Genomic DNA, 17044 nt, shown 5'->3' with positions numbered 1-17044 from the left:
GCTCCCCTGCCGAGCTCTCTGCCTGCACCGCCGCCCGCACCCCGGGACCTCGGCCCCCCTTTCGCCGAGGCGCCCGCGGGAGGACGAGGAGGTGCCGCTGCCGCTCCGCCGCCGCGGGTTCCTCCCGCTTCCTCCTCCGCCTTCTCCTCAGCGGCGCTAGGCCCGGGCCAGGCGGACGCCGCGCCTCGAGTTTGAGGGCGGCGGGCGGCGCGGCCTCCTCGCTGGGCTCGGCCGGGCGTCCTCCCGGGTCTGGGCGATGGGGCGCGGGGGGCGCCGCCGCTAGGAGCTGGGCGAGCGGAGCGGTCGGTGCGGGGCAGCGGGGCCGGGCGGCCGGCGGGGAGGCGGGAGCGGCGGCGGCGGGGCCTGGGGCCTGCGAGCGGAGGACCCGCCATGGCCAAGGCGGGCGGCGCGGGAGCCGGCGGCAACGGGGCGCTGACCTGGGTGGTGAGTGGCGGGCGCTCGGGCGGGGGGCCGCCTCGGCATTGTTCCCGGGCCGCAGCGGGGCAGGAATGCTGCCGGGCGCCCGGGGAGGGGCGGGGGCCGGGAGACGGGGAGAGGGAAATCCGGTCCTCGGAGCGGAACGCGCCGGGTCGGCTTCTCCCCGCAGAACCCTCAGCTCCCCGCCCCCTTTCTTTCTTCTCTGCGCCTCCCGGAGGCTCCGGCTGCAGGAGCGTCCTGTGCACTTGAAACTTTGGGGGACGAGCCTTGCACGGGACGCGGGGCCCCGCTTCATCTTTTCCCCGCTGAGTGAGGTCACGGGTGTGCTGGTGTGTCTGCGGGGGTCAGCAGTTTCTCCAAATGTGGCTTCAGAAAACCCCGAAGAGTGAGAGTGTGTGTGTGTGTGTGTGTGTGTGTGTGTCAGTGCAACCATTTCGGATGCTTTACAATCTCCAAGAATGGATTTGGCGGGGAATCTGTCTGCAGCCATTTACGCTTAAATGCCGCGTCTCAGTCGGTTGAAAGCGCCTTCGGATGGCTGTTTGACTGCAGTGGCTGTGCTGCGGGTCGTCCGTCCGTCCGTCCGTCCGTCCGTCTGTCTGTCTGTCGGGGCGGATGGTTCAAAGAAGCGCTCACCTGCGCTCAGCCTCGCAGGTGCAACCGGGCGGGGACCGGATGAATGGAGAGGGTCCGGGAGGAGACCCAAGTGGTTTGTCCCGGGAGTGGAAGGATTTCGGCGCCCAGTTCCTGCCGCGGAGCCGTAGCGGAGGGAAGACCTCGAGAGATCCAATTCCCACGGCCGATCGATAATGCGCTGGCGTTTCCCTTGCTCAGCATCGGGTTCACAGCGGGGTCATTTCCTACACGGAATAGTCCAGCTCAGCCAACTGGCTAGGTCCCCAGGAGGACGCGAGAAAAGCGTTTCATTTTTTTTCCCTTCCCCTCTGGGACTTTTGAGGGACCCTCCCCTTTTTCAAAGCACTTAAGGCAACTTTCATACCGGCATTTTTATTATTGAATTCTTCTTTATTTTCTCTGTGGGAGGGTGAGGTTTAGGTGAGTTGAGTAGCTGTCTTGACAGGTACTCCCTGTACAAAGCATGTTGCTGATGGCAGGAAAACATTTTAACCATTTATGTTTCTGTGCCAAGGTGCTTTGCAAAATAAGTTGCCAGGCCCTTAATTGTTGAATCTCTCCGAAATTTGTAAACGACTTCAATAATGTAATACGAATAGACTAGAGGCCAGAGACATAAGATGTCATCTGACATAAGATAATGAATGGCCCATGTGGACATTCGGGGGAGAGAGGGAATGTAGAATCACAAAAAGAATGATATTTTAAAATTGATGGCCCTTACTCCTGTAACTAAAATCAAACAACTAAAAATGGACTTCGTTTGCCAGAAGGTTCTCATTCACTATTTGGAAGTATTGAGGCCTGATCAGTGTTTTCTCTGAGGACCTCTGAGAAATGGTAAACATGTTGCTCCAAGATTGGATTGGTTGGCTTTCACATTTGACAATAATATTTTAATTTATTGCTATTTAACTTTGAAGATAATGAAATAACCACCTTTTCTTTCAAACTCAGTAAGAAACTTTCCTTTGTATAAGAAATATTGGTCTCATTCAATATCAGAAAAGTTCATTGGAAACAAATTTATTTTTAAAAGATTTTTTTCATTATAAAACTACTAGAGGCCCAGTGCATGAGTTCGTGCACTAGTGGCATCCTTCAACCTGGCCTGCGGGATCCGGCCAATAACGGCTCTCCAACATCCCCTAAGGGGTCCCAAATTGCAAGAGGGCGTAGGCCAGGCCGAGGGACCCCACTGGTGCACGATAGGGGCTGGGGAGGGATGCAGGAGGTTGGCCAGCTGGGGAGGGACTGCCAGAGGGCTCCAGGGTGTGTCTGGCCTGTCTCGCTCTGTCCCGATCAGCCAGACCCCAGCAGCAAGCTAACCTACCGGTTGGAGTGTCTGCTCCTTGGTGGTTAGTGCATGTCATAGTAACTGTTTGACTGTCTGCCCCCTGGTGGTCAGTGGGTGCCATAGCAAGTGGTTGAGTGGCCTTAGCATATCATTAACTTTGATTGGCTGAACGGACAACCGGGCAACTGGACACTTAGCATATTAGGCTTTTTTTTTTTTTTAAATATATTTTATTGATTCTTTACAGAGAGGAAGGGAGAGAGAGAGTTAGAAACATCGATGAGAAAGAAACATCGATCAGCTGCCTCCTGCACATCTCCCACTGGGGATATGCCCACAACCCAGGTACATGCCATTGACCGGAATCAAACCTGGGACCCTTCATTCCGCAAGGCGACGCTCTATCCACTGAGCCAAACCGGTTTTGGTGCATATTAGGCTTTTATCATATAGGATTAATATAGTAAAATAAGGAGAAGAAAAATAAGTCTTTTATTTATAGATTATATCCTTTTTGTTGAATTTATTTATTAAAAAGATAATTACCCCATATGTCTACTTTAAGATTTGATGCTTGCTTTAGATTTAAGTCAGATTATATTATACCTTTATGTCTATACCATTGATGATAGACTTGTTTAATTTTGTGGGAAATGATAGAGTGAGGTGTTTAGGAGCGTGGACATTGAGGTCAGATTGATGTAGATTCAGATCCTGTCTCCAATACATAGGCAGTGTGAATTTGCACAGGGAACTAAATCTTTCTAAGCTTGTTTTCTCATCTGTAAAATTGAGATGACATATGTAGCACAGTGCTGAGTGTAATAAATGTTTGTTTTTATTGGTGAAGTTCAAGAAATGCACAATCAGAATGATAGTTATCTTTCATAAAATATCTTTAAGCCAGAGTGAAACCAAATAGTTTCTTTGCAAGAGTTCAGGGGTTTGATGCAGTGGTCATCTGTTTCTGAAGAAGGGTAATTTGCTTTGTTGAAACTAGTGTTATGTTGCCATCTGCTTGTGGGTAACAGGAAGAAGTAAAATAGAATTAGTCCTTGACATCATTATTTTGGGGATGGGTGGGTAATGCCGTGTGTTCCTGGTATTGACTTCCGTTAAGACGCATGTCAGTATGTAGTGTTAACATTGTCACTGCATGAAAGTTTACATTACAATATCTGAAACCACAAAGCAAAGTGGTTTAAGATTGAGATAAAGTTCTTAATAACGTATTTGCTTTGTGTTGAATTTGCAATTACCTGAAATTTAAAAAAGTGAAAATATACAGTAAAACTATTTTGAGTTAAAATAGCTATGAAGATGTCTCTGAAACAAGTTTCTTTTTTTAATTTATTTTTATTGTTGAAAGTATTACAGGTGCCCTCTTTTCCTCTCCCACTGACACAAGCAGAGTTTCTTAAATTCAATTGTAGTTTGTAAAGTTTTAATTAGTAGACCCTAATAGTCTATTTCATGCCAGTCATTTATCATTAAGTTCTTGTAAAAAATAGATTTGTGGAAATATTAGAATACAATTAATCACTATGTGAATATTCATTCCCCCCCCTCCCCCAAGTAGTCCTCAAATTTGTTAGGCTAAAGATACTGTAAAAGAAAATATTAAGCAACAGTGTGGTGAAGGCCTGGGAGGGACAGGTGCAGGATGGAGAGGTCAATGGGAAAAAACAAACAAACAAACAAACAAAAAACCAGAGAAGATCTGGTTTACCAAAGTATCTGTAATACTTCAACAATAAAGTAAATTTTTAAAAAGAAATAAGAAAATATTAAGCATATAAAAAAGTGGTGGCCAGAAAAGTGTAGAGACTTTATTAATCTTCAACAATTATCAATTCAAGGTCACCCACCTTTCCCCTTCCATTATTTTGAAACAAAAAATTATATCACTGTTTGTAAATATTTCAGTATTTATTTCTAAAAGTATATCTTTTTTAAAAAAAATACTAAACCAGAGTTAACACTGTAGTATTTTTAAAGTAAAATTTAATGAAATATAAAACAATTTTTGACTGAGTATTTCTTAATTCAAGATTTGTTTTAAGAACATTGCTTTAGCTGGTTTGGCTCAGTGGGTAGAGTGGCGGCCTGCAGACTGAATGGTCCCAGGTTCCTTTCTAGTCAAGGGCACATGCCTGAGTTGTAAGCACAATCCCCAGTAGGTGGCATGAGGAGGCAGCCAATCAGTAATTCCCTCTCATCATTGATGTTTCTATCTCTCTCTCCCTTTCCCTTCCTCTCTGAAATCAATAATATATATATTATATATATTATATTATTTTATTTTTAAAGAACATTGCTTTAGTGGCTCATTATTACAAGTCTAATCTGCTCAGATTTTCAAAGCCAACTCTTTTATAAATTACTAGAGGCCCAGTGCACAAAAATTTGTGCACTCGGGGGGAAGGGGGGGTCCCTCAGCCCGGCCTGTGCCCACTCGCAGTCTGGGACCCCTCGGGAGATAACAACCTGCTGGCTTAGGCCTGCTCCCAGGTAGCAGAGGGCAGGCCCAATCCCTAGGTGCAGCCCCGGGTCGGGCTCAGAGCAGGGCCGATTGGGGAGTTGGGGTGCCGCCCCCTGTCATGCACAGAGCAGGGCAGATTGGGAGGTTGCAATGCCACCCTCAGTCACGCTCAGGGTAGGGCTGATTGGGGGATGGGGGCACCGCCCCCTGTCACACTCAAGGCAGGGTCGATGGGGAGGTTGCGGCGCCACCCCCTGTCACGCACAGAGCAGGGTAAATCAGGGGGTTGGGGAGCTCCCACCTGTCACACACAGAGTAGGGCCCATCAGGGGGTTGGGGAGCTCCCCCTTGTCACGCACAGAGCAGGGTTGATGTGGGGGTTGGGGAGCTCCCCCCTGTCATGCACAGAGCAGGGCCCATCAGGGGGTTGAGGAGCTCCCCCCGTCACTCACAGAGTAGGGCCAATAGGGAAGTTGGGGCACTGCCCCCTGTCACACACAGAGCAGGGCGGATCAGGGGGTTGGGGCGCCACCACTGTCACACTCAGGGCAGGGCCGATGGGGAGGTTATGGCTCTACCCCATCACACACAGAGCAGGGCCCGTGGGGGGTCGGGGGGTTTGGGGCGCCACCCTCTATCACCCACAGAGCAGGGCGGATCAGGGGGTTGGGGCGCCGCCACTGTCACACTCAGGGCAGGGCCGATGGGGAGGTTATGGCTCTACCCCGTCACACACAGAGCAGGGCCCATGGGGGGGGGCGGTTGAGGCGCCGCACCCTGTTACACACAGAGCCGCCCTGCAGGGCGATCAGGGGGTTGGGGCGCTGCAGCCTGTCACACACAGAGCTGCAGGGCGATCAGGGGGTTCGGGAGCTCCCCCCTGTCACGCACAGAGCAGGGCTGATCAGAAGGTTGGGGCGCCTTCCCCTGTCACGCACAGAGCAGGGCGGAAAGGGAGGTTGTGGCCCCCGCCCCCTGTCACACACAGGGCCGCAGAGCGATCAAAGGGTTTGGGCGCTGCCCTGTCACGCTGATCCCGGTGCTGGGAGGCCTCGCGGCTCCACTGATCCTGGTGCTGGGAGGCATATTACCCTTTTACTATATAGGATAGAGGCCTGGTGCATGGGTGGGGCTGGCTGGTTTGCCCTGAAGGGTGTCCTGGATCAGGGTGGGGGTCCCCACTGGGGTGCCTGGCCAGCCTGGATCAGGGGATGATGGCTGTTTGCAGCTGGTCACACACCCTTCAGGGTGGGGGTCCCCACTGGGGTGCCTGGCCAGTCTGGGTGAGGGGCTGAGGGCTGTTTTCAGGCTCGCGAATGACTGAACCTCCCAACTGCTCCTTTTTTTCTTTTTTTTTTTTTATTCTGGGCCAGCTTTAGCTCTGGCTCCAGCTCTGAGGCCTCTGCTGGGTTCTATAATCGAGACACTGTATCAACTCCAGCTCTGAGATCCCTGCTCACTGAAAGCTGGTTTCTGGGGTTTTGTTTATCTTCTATATTTGTTACAATGTTTCACACTGTAGGCTCAGAGGCCGGCAAGGCTGGCGGGGAATGTTGGAGTCCTCCATCACTGAAGTAAGCAAGCCTCATGTTAGTTTCAAGCTGCCTGGCTGCCGGCCGCCATCTTGGCTGGCAGTTAATTTGCATATCTCGCTGATTAGCCAATGGGAAGGGTAACGGTCATACGCCAATTACCATGTTTCTCTTTTATTAGATAGGATGTGCCCTCCAAAATGAAACATATTTCAGATAGTTCTCATAGTTAGATTTATCTCTTCACAGTCTCTTGCATGTCATGTTTATTGTGGTCATTTTTGCCTTTGCATGGTTACCTTACATCAGGAATGCCTCTTTCTCCTCTCTTTACCAGTCTAAATATTAATTACTCTTCAAGGCCACTTGAGAGTCTCACCAATCTTTTATCCTCCAGTTTATACTCCTCTTTTTCTGTTACTCTTATGGATCATAAAATGTAAATGTCTTTTTTTTTTTTTATGGAGCTTTCATGTGTGATACTTTTGTCTTAACAATCCTATATAATAAAAGCCTACTATGCAAATTGACCAAACGGGGGAATGACTGGTGGAACAACTGGTTGCTATGACGTGCACTGACCACCAGGGGCAGACGCTCAAGGCAGGAGCTGCCCCCAGCCCGCAGGCCCCGGGCCAGCCAAGGTGGGTGCCAGCCCTGCCGGTCGCCCCACAGATTGGCCCTGATTGGTCGCCCCACAGATTGGCCCTGATTGCCAGCCAGGCCTAGGGACCCTATCCATACATGAATTCTGTTTACCTGGCCTCTAGTTAGATTATAAACTTCTGAAGTCAGAGACCATGTATTTTACTAGTTTGTATCCATACAGTGTTTAGCAAAGAGCTGAATCCAACCTCAGTTATTGTTACAAATTGGATAATTAATATACTTCCTGAAAATTCTTCTGTCATTATAAGAACAAGTGGTCAAGTAGCAGTGTTTTTTAGATATATTCTCAAATAACATAATAGCAGTATTTAGTAACATTTTTTATAAACTGTGCTAGCTTTTCTGAATAGAAGTGAGTGTTCACCTGTATGGTTCCAAATCTGTTCAGTACTTGGGTGGTAGCAGCAGTTACATTTTTCTAAGTATTTTTTTAATAAGCCAATTTTTAAAACACAAATATGACCCAGTTTTTAAAATATTTTTATTGATTTTAGAGAGGAAGAGAGAGAGAGAGAGAGAGAGAGAGAGAGAGAGAGAGAGAGAGAGAGAGAGAGAAAGAGAAAGAGAAAGAGAGAGAAAGAAAGATAGACCAACAAGGAGTGAGAATCATGGATTGGCTGCCTCCTGGATGCCCCACACTGGGAATTGAGCCTGAAACCCAGGCATGTGCCCTGACTGGGAATTGAACTGTGACCTTCTGGTTCATAGGTCAATGCTCAACCACTGAGCCATGCAGGCCTATTAAGGTTATTTTTATTTAAAGAAAAGGTATAATTATTTCTATTTTCAGAGAAGGAAACAGGGCTAGAGATTAGGTAACAAACTATTAGGGCATGGCTAAGGCAAAAGTGGGATTTAAACCTGGTCTATGTTCTTAACCAGTATTTACTCTGCCTCTTCCATTTGAAAACATTAAGAACAAAACAACTCATTTCTTATACCCTGATGTGACAGGATAAACAAATACTTCTGGGATATACCTATATCTTTTTTTTCTACTATCCTTTTTCTTTCATACTAAAAGTTGGGAAGTACATTTCCCTAACAGGGTATATAACTGTTGTAAAGCATAATGCTCTTTTAAGAGTATGGGCTATGAAATCACATCATCTGGTTTCATAATTCAGCTTCTTCTAGTACTAGCTTTGTTAGTTTTGGGAAAACACCTAACTTTTTCAGATCTTAGTTTCCTCATCTGTAAAAAGAGGATCATAATAAACATCCACTTTAAGGAGCTCTTATGAATGTATAAGGAAAATTTGAGGATGCATTGAAATTATTCATATAATTCCCATAATACTTGGCACATGGTAAGCTCTCAAGTGGGTTTTCCTCTTTTTTAAATACAGTGATAAGTTTTTTCATTTATTTTATCTCAGAGAAAGTGTATTTTTTAAAATATATTTTTATTGATTTTTTACAGAGAGGAAGGGAGAGGGATAGAGAGCCAGAAACATCGATCAGCTGCTTCCTGCATGCCCCCACTGGGGATGTGCCTGCAACCAAGGTATATGCCCTTGACCGGAATCAAACCCGGGACCCTTGAGTCCGCAGGCCGACGCTCTATCTACTGAGCCAAACCGGTTCTGGCGAAAGTGTATTTTTTAATATTAAGCAATAATCACTGTAATAACTCTAGGCATATTTCACGTACATAAGAACAGCAAGGGTCATGTTTAACATCCAGCATCACACATAGTTATAATTTTTTTTTTTTATGATGGGAACTTTTAAGACCTACTCTCAGCAACTTTCAGATATACAATAAAGTACTATTAACTATAGTGGCCATACTATACATTATATAGTATACATTATACATTTTGACCACCTTCACCCCCCTTCCCTCCACTCCCCACCTCTGGCAACCACCAGTCTGTGCTCAGTATCTATGAGTTTGTTTTCTGTTTGTTTTGTTTTAGATTCTTCATAATTGAGATCATATAGGATCTGCCTTTCTCATACTTATTTCACTTAGCATAATGACTTCCCAAGTTTATTAATATTGTCACATATGGGGAGATTTCATTTTTTATGGCTGAATAACTTTTCAGTGTGTGTGTGTGTGTGTGAGACATTTTCTTTATACATTCATCCATTGATGAACACTTCAGGTTGCTTCTGTGTCTTGGCTATTGTAACTAATGCTGCAGTGAGCATATATGGGGGTGCATATATCTTTTTTGAGTCAGTGTTTTCATTTTTCTTCAGATAAATACCCAGAAGTGAAATTGCTGGATCATATGGTAGTTATATTTTTAATTTTTAGAAGACAGGCCATACTGTTTTTCATAGTGGCTATACCAACTTACGTTCCCACCAGCAGTGCACAAGAATTCCACTTTCTCCACATCTTTGTCAACAATTTATATTTCATGTTTTTTTTGGTAATAGCCTTCTAACAGGTGTGAGGTGAGAGAGAAACATCTATTTGCCTTTTGATTTGCATTTCTGTGACGCTTAGTGATACTGAGCGCATTTTCATGTACCTGTTGGCCATCTGTATGTCTTTGGAAAATAACTACTCAGATTCTCTGCCCATTTTTTAAATCAGATTGTTTAGGGTTTTGTTTGTTTGTTTGTATGTATGTATTTTTTTTTGCTGTTGAGTTGTATGAGGTCTTTATATGTTTTAGATATTAATCCCTTATCAGACATATGCTTTGCAAATATTTTCTTCCATTTGGTAGGTTGCCTTTCATTTTGTTAATGGTTTCCTTTGCTGTGTAGAAAGAAGCTTTTTAGTTTAATGTAGTCCCATTTGTTTGTTTTTGCTTTTGTTGCCTTTGCTTTTGGTCTGAGATCCTGAAAATCATCACCAATACTGATCTCAGGGAGCTTACCATCTGTGTTTTCTTCTAGGAATTTTATGGTTTCAGGTCTTACATTCAAAGTCTTTATTCCATTTTGAGTTGATTTTTGTTTGATTTCTGTAAAAAATGCCATTGGAATTTTAATAGGGATTGCATTGAATCTGTAGTTTGCTTTGGGTAGTATGGGCATTATAACAATACTAGTAGCCCAGTGCATGGAATTCGTGCATGGGGGTAGGGGGTGTTCCTCAGCCCGGCCTGCACCCTCTCCAATCTGGGACCCCTCAAAGGTTGTCCTGCTGGTTTACAGGAATCGAGCCTAAACCGGCAGTCGGATATCCCTCTCACAACCTGGGACTGCTGGCTCCTAAACGCTCACCTGCCTGCCTGCCTGCCTGGTTGCCCCTAACCACTCTGTCTGCCGTCCTGCTTGCCCCCAACTGCCCCCCGCCGCCGGCCTGCTTGCCCCCAAATGCCCCCCCCCCCCGCCAGCCTGATCACCCCCAACTGCCCCCCTGCTGGCCTGCTCACCCTCACCTCCCCTCCCCACTGGCCTGCTCGCCCCCAGCTTTCCCCCTGCTGGCCTGCTCACTCCAAACTCCCCCCCCCCCACACTGTCCTGATCACCTCCAACTGCCCCCCCCCTGCTGGTCTGCTTACCCCCAATGGCCCCGCACCCCACAAGCCTGATCACCCACAACTGCCCTCCCCTCTTGGCCTCTAACCTCCTCTACCTCGGCCCCACCACCATTGCTTTGTCCAGAAGAATGTCCAGAAGGTCTCCCAGTCTAATTAGCATATTATCCTTTTATTAATATAGATTAATTCTTCCAATCCATGAGCACAGAATAACTTTCCATTAGTTTGTGTCTTCTTCAGTTTTATTTATTTTTTATTTTTGTTTTTTATCAATGTCTCATAATTTTTAGTGCACGGTCCTCACCTTCTTGGATAAATTTATTCCTAGGTAGTTTATTCTTTTTTGATATAGTTGTAAATTGGGTTGTTTTCTTACTTCCTTTCTGGTAGTTTGTTATCAATGTACAAAAACACAACACATTTTTGTATATTGCTTTTGTATTCTGCAACTGTAACTGAATTCATTGATTAGTTCTAATAGTTGTTCGGTGAAGTCTTTATCATCTGCAAATAATGATAGCTTAACTTTGTCCTTTCAGATTTGGATGCCTTTTACAGAAAATGTATTTTTATTTTATATTCACAGAGGACATTTTAGCATTTCTTATCCTCTCAAGTATCCCTCATCTTCCACATTTCTCCTTGTCCCTGTCTTTGGAAAGACATTTCTAGAGGAGCATAGATGGAAGACAAATAGATAGTTTTTGTTTTCATTAACGATGGGTAGATAACATAACCCTTGCTGTTGTTATGTAGGTAAAATATGGCAAAAATGGATGTTAAGCATGGCAGTTTTGAGGGAGAAAAGAGGAGAAGATAGATACAAAAAGGTAATGGAAGTCTGTGGGGAGCCTATAGAACAGGGGTGTGGAACCTTTTTTTTTTTTTTGCCAAGGGTCATTTGGATATTTAAACATAATTTGCTTAATATAATTCACTTAATATAAATGTATGTTGCTATGTAAAAAGCTCCAAGATTTACTGAATTTCTAGTTCTGCCTGCAGTTGCCTTGGAAGGGCCAGACCAAATGATTTCAGGGGCCTTTTACTACCCCTGGGCTGGACGTTCCCACCCCTGCTAGAAGATACAAGAGACTTGTTGCTAAAGCGTTTGCTGGTGCCACTCTTGTTTGCTTGGGGATGGTGAGATTTCTGTGCTGATTATGTGAATGAGTGACTCAGTTTCATTTTAGCACCAACTGGCAGGCCATCTCCATCTCCTTTCACCTCTTTGGTAGAAATTTATTCTCCTTAGAAAAACAGGAACTGTGGGTGATTGCCCCAAGTTGCTATATTTTAGGTGGCAACTCTGTGCAAGAAAAAAAACTTTCTTTTTACAAAATGATCTTGGTACATACTCATTCTAAAATAAGAAGTTTGTTTTATTGGAATGTTTTTTCTGGTGGTTGAGAAGTATTCTTGATAAAGGTTGAGTTGGGTATATATGAAATCTATATTCTTTTACTAGGAGTTAGCAGTATTGCAGAAGTCCTATAAGATAGATTAATATTTTAAAAAAGATTTAATATATTATTTTGATGTTTCTGTTATAATTTAAAAGTCCCTGATAATGTATTGTTTAATTTGGCAGCCAGTTTTTGAACCTTAGAAAAAGTTAATTATGGTATCATCATATGTGTAAATCACAAAGAATAGAATTCAAACAACTATTTTAGCTCTCTGAAGGATATTTATCTTAATATGGGATGGGATTGCTTAACATTTTATTGTCTTTAAAATTTACCTGGGAATGAAAATGTGACCCTAATCCCATCTAATAAAGAGGTAATATGCAAATTGACCATCACTCCAACACACAAGATGGCCGCCCCCATGTGGTCAAAGATGGCCACCACGAGATGGCCAGCAGGGGAGGGCAGTTGTGGGTGGACCAGGCCTGTGGGGAGGGAAGTTAGGGGTGACCAGGCCTGCAGGGGAGGGCAGTTGGGGGGAACCAGGCCTGCAGGGGAGGGCATTTGGGGGTGACCAGGCCTGCAGGGGAGGGCAGTTGGGGGGAACCAGGCCTGTGGGGAGGGCAGTTAGGGGTGACCAGGCCAGCAGTGGAGGGCAGTTAGGGGCAATTGGGCTGGCAGGGGAGCAGTTAGGCATCGATCAGGCTGGCAGGGAAGTGGTTAGGGGCAATCAGTCAGGCAGGCAGGCAGGCGAGGGGTTGGGAGCCAGCAGTCCTGGATTGTGAGAGGGCTGTCCAACTGCCCATTTAGGCCCGATCCCATCGGGCAGTCGGACATCCCTCTAGTGGTCCCAGATTGGAGAGGGTGCAGGCTAGGCTGAGGGACACACACACATACACAAATTTTATGCACCGGGCTTCTAGTTTCTTAGATTCCAGTGTAATTGGGTGTGGTATTATTTATTACTATAAACAGTTTGGTAATTTAACCACCCAATAAGTAAAATAAATTACAAATAAACTTAAATAATGCTATCAGTTTTTATCAAACTTTGATGAAAGATTATTTGGAATGCTTTTGGTAACTGATTTTTTAAAAAGACATATTGTTAATTTTTAGTTAATGTGGAATACTTAACACATTGTATGCGGGAAACGTATTTATACGTTTTACGTTGACTGGTAGTAGAGCGCAGGACACGTATTAATACGTTTTTTATAGACTAGCGGGTAACGTATAAATATGTAAACTAAAGTTATCGTAATTTTACTGAACGTTGCCATTTGAGCAAAAAATTGGCAAAAATGGCCCGCGCCACCTGTTAGCGCGCAATAAAAACTACCCGCAAACAATGTGTTAAGTGTAATTATGATAGTACAATATATCATTACTATGAATGTATAAGAAAAAGAAAAGGTTAAATTATTTTGAATCCAAAAATCCTTCTTTTCAATATTTAAAACGACTATAATTCTTTTAGCTTACAGTATCAAATATATTGCTCTCCTTTATCATCTGTGGGATTGAGCATGCTTTTTATAAACATGTACATAAGAGTTTGCTGGTTTCTTTTTGTTCAGATTAATTTCTTGATCTTTTTTTCTGAATATTATCAGTAACTGTTAAAATTGAAAAGCTATTCAGGGTGACCTTTTTCTTTTTTTAAAGATAAAGATAGGAATAATTACATCTGGTGGTGAACATATTTTTTCTCATTTAATTTCTCTGTTCTTAGGCTGATGTTGTTTGTATTCATACCTGTTGTAGGGATGGGACCTTCCACTGAATGGGAAGGGAGAGGGAAACTGCCCTCTCTTGCTTTACCCCCAGACTTTGATTTTTAATGGCCAGCCCACTACTTAGGAGGCAGCTTTACTAATAAACAGGAGCTGAAAGAGACCATCATTCTAGGTTTCTGTAAGAAAAACATATAGGCTTCTCAGGAGAAAACCTTTTTTAATTGCTGAGCCAGTAAGCATTGCAAACTACCATTTGTTGAGAATGGGAAAGTAAGACAAATTTGACGGCACTGTTAATTTCTGCTTTCTACTCTGTCAAGGCTGCCAATCTTGGGTTTCACTTACCTTTTTGCCTAGATTCTAGTTAGAAAGTTGGGACAGCAGAAGTAATAAGAAGGTATAAACAGTGCCTTGGGAAAAAAGAAACCTTCTGTTTTTTTCTAGCTTAATTATGTTTTTATGTGGATAGTTTAATAAGATTTAAAATACTTCTATATGTATTCATTGTAGAAAATGAGAAAGTGTGTATCAAAAGATGAAAATGGCCAATATTTCTGTTTCTCAAATAATTTTTATTGATATTCTGTGGATATATTTTAATTTTTTTCCTCTGCATGTACATAATGTAATTTTTTTCCTGATGAATATGGGTTCATTTTAATATATACTTTTGTAACTTTGTTCACTAAGCAGTATAGTTTTAATGGACTATGATTTAAAAATATTTGTCATAATTTTCAATAAAAATTATAGAAAAAGAAGTTTATAATTAACAGCTATTTTTTGGTATGGGTAACTAAAAATACTTATTCCATGAAATATCCACGGTAAAGATTTATTTGAAGTTTTAGAAATTATTCAATATCATAATAGAGTTGATTTGGAATGTGTACAAAGACCTCAAAATGTCTGTTTTATTACAATATTCTATAAATAATATGTATTCCTTAATGCTTTCAATTACTTTAAATAGAATTGTACCTCTGTTTCTTCAACTCTCGTCATGTGATATTTAGGAAAAGATATTTTGGCATAAAAATGTTTTAAATATATGGTCACACTTATTTTCTAACTATGTATATGCAGAGGTGGGTAAAAGTAGCTTTATACTTGTGAATACGTGAAACAGTTTATTGTATTATTATTTTTTTTCCATACAAACAATTGAAACCTACTTTTGTGAGTCTGTGAAACACAGAATTTATTCTTGAATTATTTATTAATTGTATTTTCCACATTCCTCATTTTCATGTATCCATTTGGGAGGTGCTGGTGGCCATTGGTAGTAAAGGGTTGTGGAGAAAGTTATAAATTCTTTTTAAAAAAAAATTTAACATTTTTATTAATATCTACTAATATCCTATCTAATAAAAGAGAAACATGGTAATTAGCCGTACATCTGTTACCCTTCCCATTGGCTAATCAGGGCGATATGCAAATTAACTGCCAGCCAAGATGGCGGCTGGCAGCCAGGCAGCTTGAAGCTAACATGAGGCTTGCTTGCTTCAGTGACGGAGGAAACCAACGTTCCCCGCCTGCCTTGCCAGCCTCTGAGCTTGCAGTTTGAAACATTGTTACAAATATAGAAGCTAAACAAAACCCCAGAAACCTGCTTTCAGCCAGCCGGGATCTCAGAGCTGGAGTTGATACAGTGTTTCGATTTAGAACCTAAACAAACCAGATATCTGCTGTCAGCAGCAGAGGCCTCAGAGCTGGAGCCAGAGCTAAAGCTGGCCCAGAATAAAAAAAAAAGAAAAAAAGGAGCAGTTGGGAGCTTCAGTCACCTGCCAGCCTGAAAACAGCCCTCAGCCCCTCACCCAGACTGGCCAGGCACCCCAGTGGGGACCCCCACCCTGAAGGGTATGTGACCAGCTGCAAACAGCCATCATCCCCTCACCCAGGCTGGCCAGGCACCCCAGTGGGGACCCCCACCCTGATCCAGGACACCCTTCAGGGCAAACCAGCCAGCCCCCACCCGTTCACCAGGCCTCTATCCTATATAGTGAAAGGGTAATATGCCTCCCAGCACCGGGATCAGCGGAGCCGAGAGGCCTCCCGGCACCGGGATCAGCGGAGCCGAGAGGCCTCCCGGCACCGGGATCAGCGTGACAGGGGGCAGCGCCCAAACCGCCTGATTGCCCTGCAGCTGTGTGTGTGACAGGGGGCGGGGCCACAACCTCCCTATCCGCCCTTCTCTGTTCGTGACAAGGGAAGGCGCCCCAACCCCCTGATCAGCCCTGCTCTGTGCCTGATAGGGGGGAGCTCCCCAACCCCCCGATCGCCCTGCGGCTCTGTGTGTGACAGGGTGCGGCGCCCCAACCCCCTGATCGGCCCTGCTCTGTGTGTGACGGGGGGGAGCTCCCCAACCCCTTGATGGGCCCTGCTCTGTGCGTGACGGGGGAGCTCCCCAACCCCCTGATTTACCCTGCTCTGTGTGACAGGGTACGGAGCCCCAACCCCCTGATCAACCCTGCTCTGTGCGTGACAGGGAGTGGTGCTGCAACCTCCCCATCGACCCTGCCTTGAGTGTGACGGGGCAGTGTCCCAACCCCCAAATCGGCCCTACCCTGAGTGTGACTGAGGGTGGCATTGCAACCTCCCAATCCGCCCTGCTCTGTGCATGACAGGGGCGGCGTCCCAATTCCCCAGTCGGCCCTGCTCTGAACCCGACCTGTGGCTGCACCTAGGGATTGGGCCTGCCCTCTGCCACCCGGGAGTGGGCCTAAGCCAGCAGGTTGTTATCTCCCGAGGGGGTCTCAGACTTTGGAGGGCACAGGCCGGGCTGAGGGACCTCCCCCTCCCCCCCGAGTGCACAAATTTTTGTGCACTGGGCCTCTAGTATATATATAAAAGTCTAAGTGACCGACCGTATTTTTGTCTGTCCGACCGGCTGGTACATATGACGTGCCCTGCCAATTTAAAAATAAACATTGGCTCGTGCATGCGTGATACATATAAAGCTCTTGCTGGCACCAATCATACGCATGTGTTTCAATCTATCATTGTTGATTGTGAATTTGGTTGTTTTTATATCATGTCTTTGTTGTTATATCATGTTGTTGTTTATTAATCAATTTATATATTATTTTCATATACATTTTACTAATTTTCTTTCATCTCTGACACTTCTATTATAGAGAAAGGGCAAATAGTGATATTAAAATATTTCTTCTAATTTCCTGTCAATGTGCACGAATCCATGTACTGGACCCTCCCTCTCCAGTGCATGAATTTTCATGCACTGGGCCTCTAGTTTCCTATAGAAGTTAGAATCAGGATCACCAAACTCTGCCTCCTTGGAATTAGAGAGAAACTGGAATCATAGGGTGTCTCAGTAATGGGGCACCTCTCACTGAAATGTAAGGAATATGGCATAACCTGCAAAAG

General features: G+C 44.6%; 1 protein-coding gene across 5 annotated transcripts in view; it reads left to right on the top strand.

Moving 5' to 3' along the window:
- The first annotated feature begins 312 nt into the window (after positions 1-312).
- The window catches only part of TOP2B (DNA topoisomerase II beta), a 61563-nt gene continuing 44831 nt past the window's right edge, over positions 313-17044 (top strand). For 3 of the 5 annotated variants that reach the window (XM_036332775.1, XM_036332771.1, XM_036332776.1), the window contains exon 1: positions 339-444. In XM_036332775.1, the coding sequence (XP_036188668.1) occupies positions 391-444 (54 nt within the window). In that variant the 5' untranslated portion in view covers positions 339-390. Of the gene's footprint in view, positions 445-11134; positions 11337-17044 lie in introns of those variants that run through there. The other 2 variants (XM_036332773.1, XM_036332774.1) reach the window with 2 other exon arrangements.

The sequence above is a fragment of the Myotis myotis genome, unplaced genomic scaffold (assembly GCF_014108235.1).
Source record: "Myotis myotis isolate mMyoMyo1 unplaced genomic scaffold, mMyoMyo1.p scaffold_m19_p_13, whole genome shotgun sequence".
In the NCBI taxonomy this organism is placed as follows: Eukaryota; Metazoa; Chordata; class Mammalia; order Chiroptera; family Vespertilionidae; genus Myotis; species Myotis myotis.
Note: the sequence above shows the minus strand (reverse complement) of the source record. Positions and strands in the feature narration are given on the sequence as shown.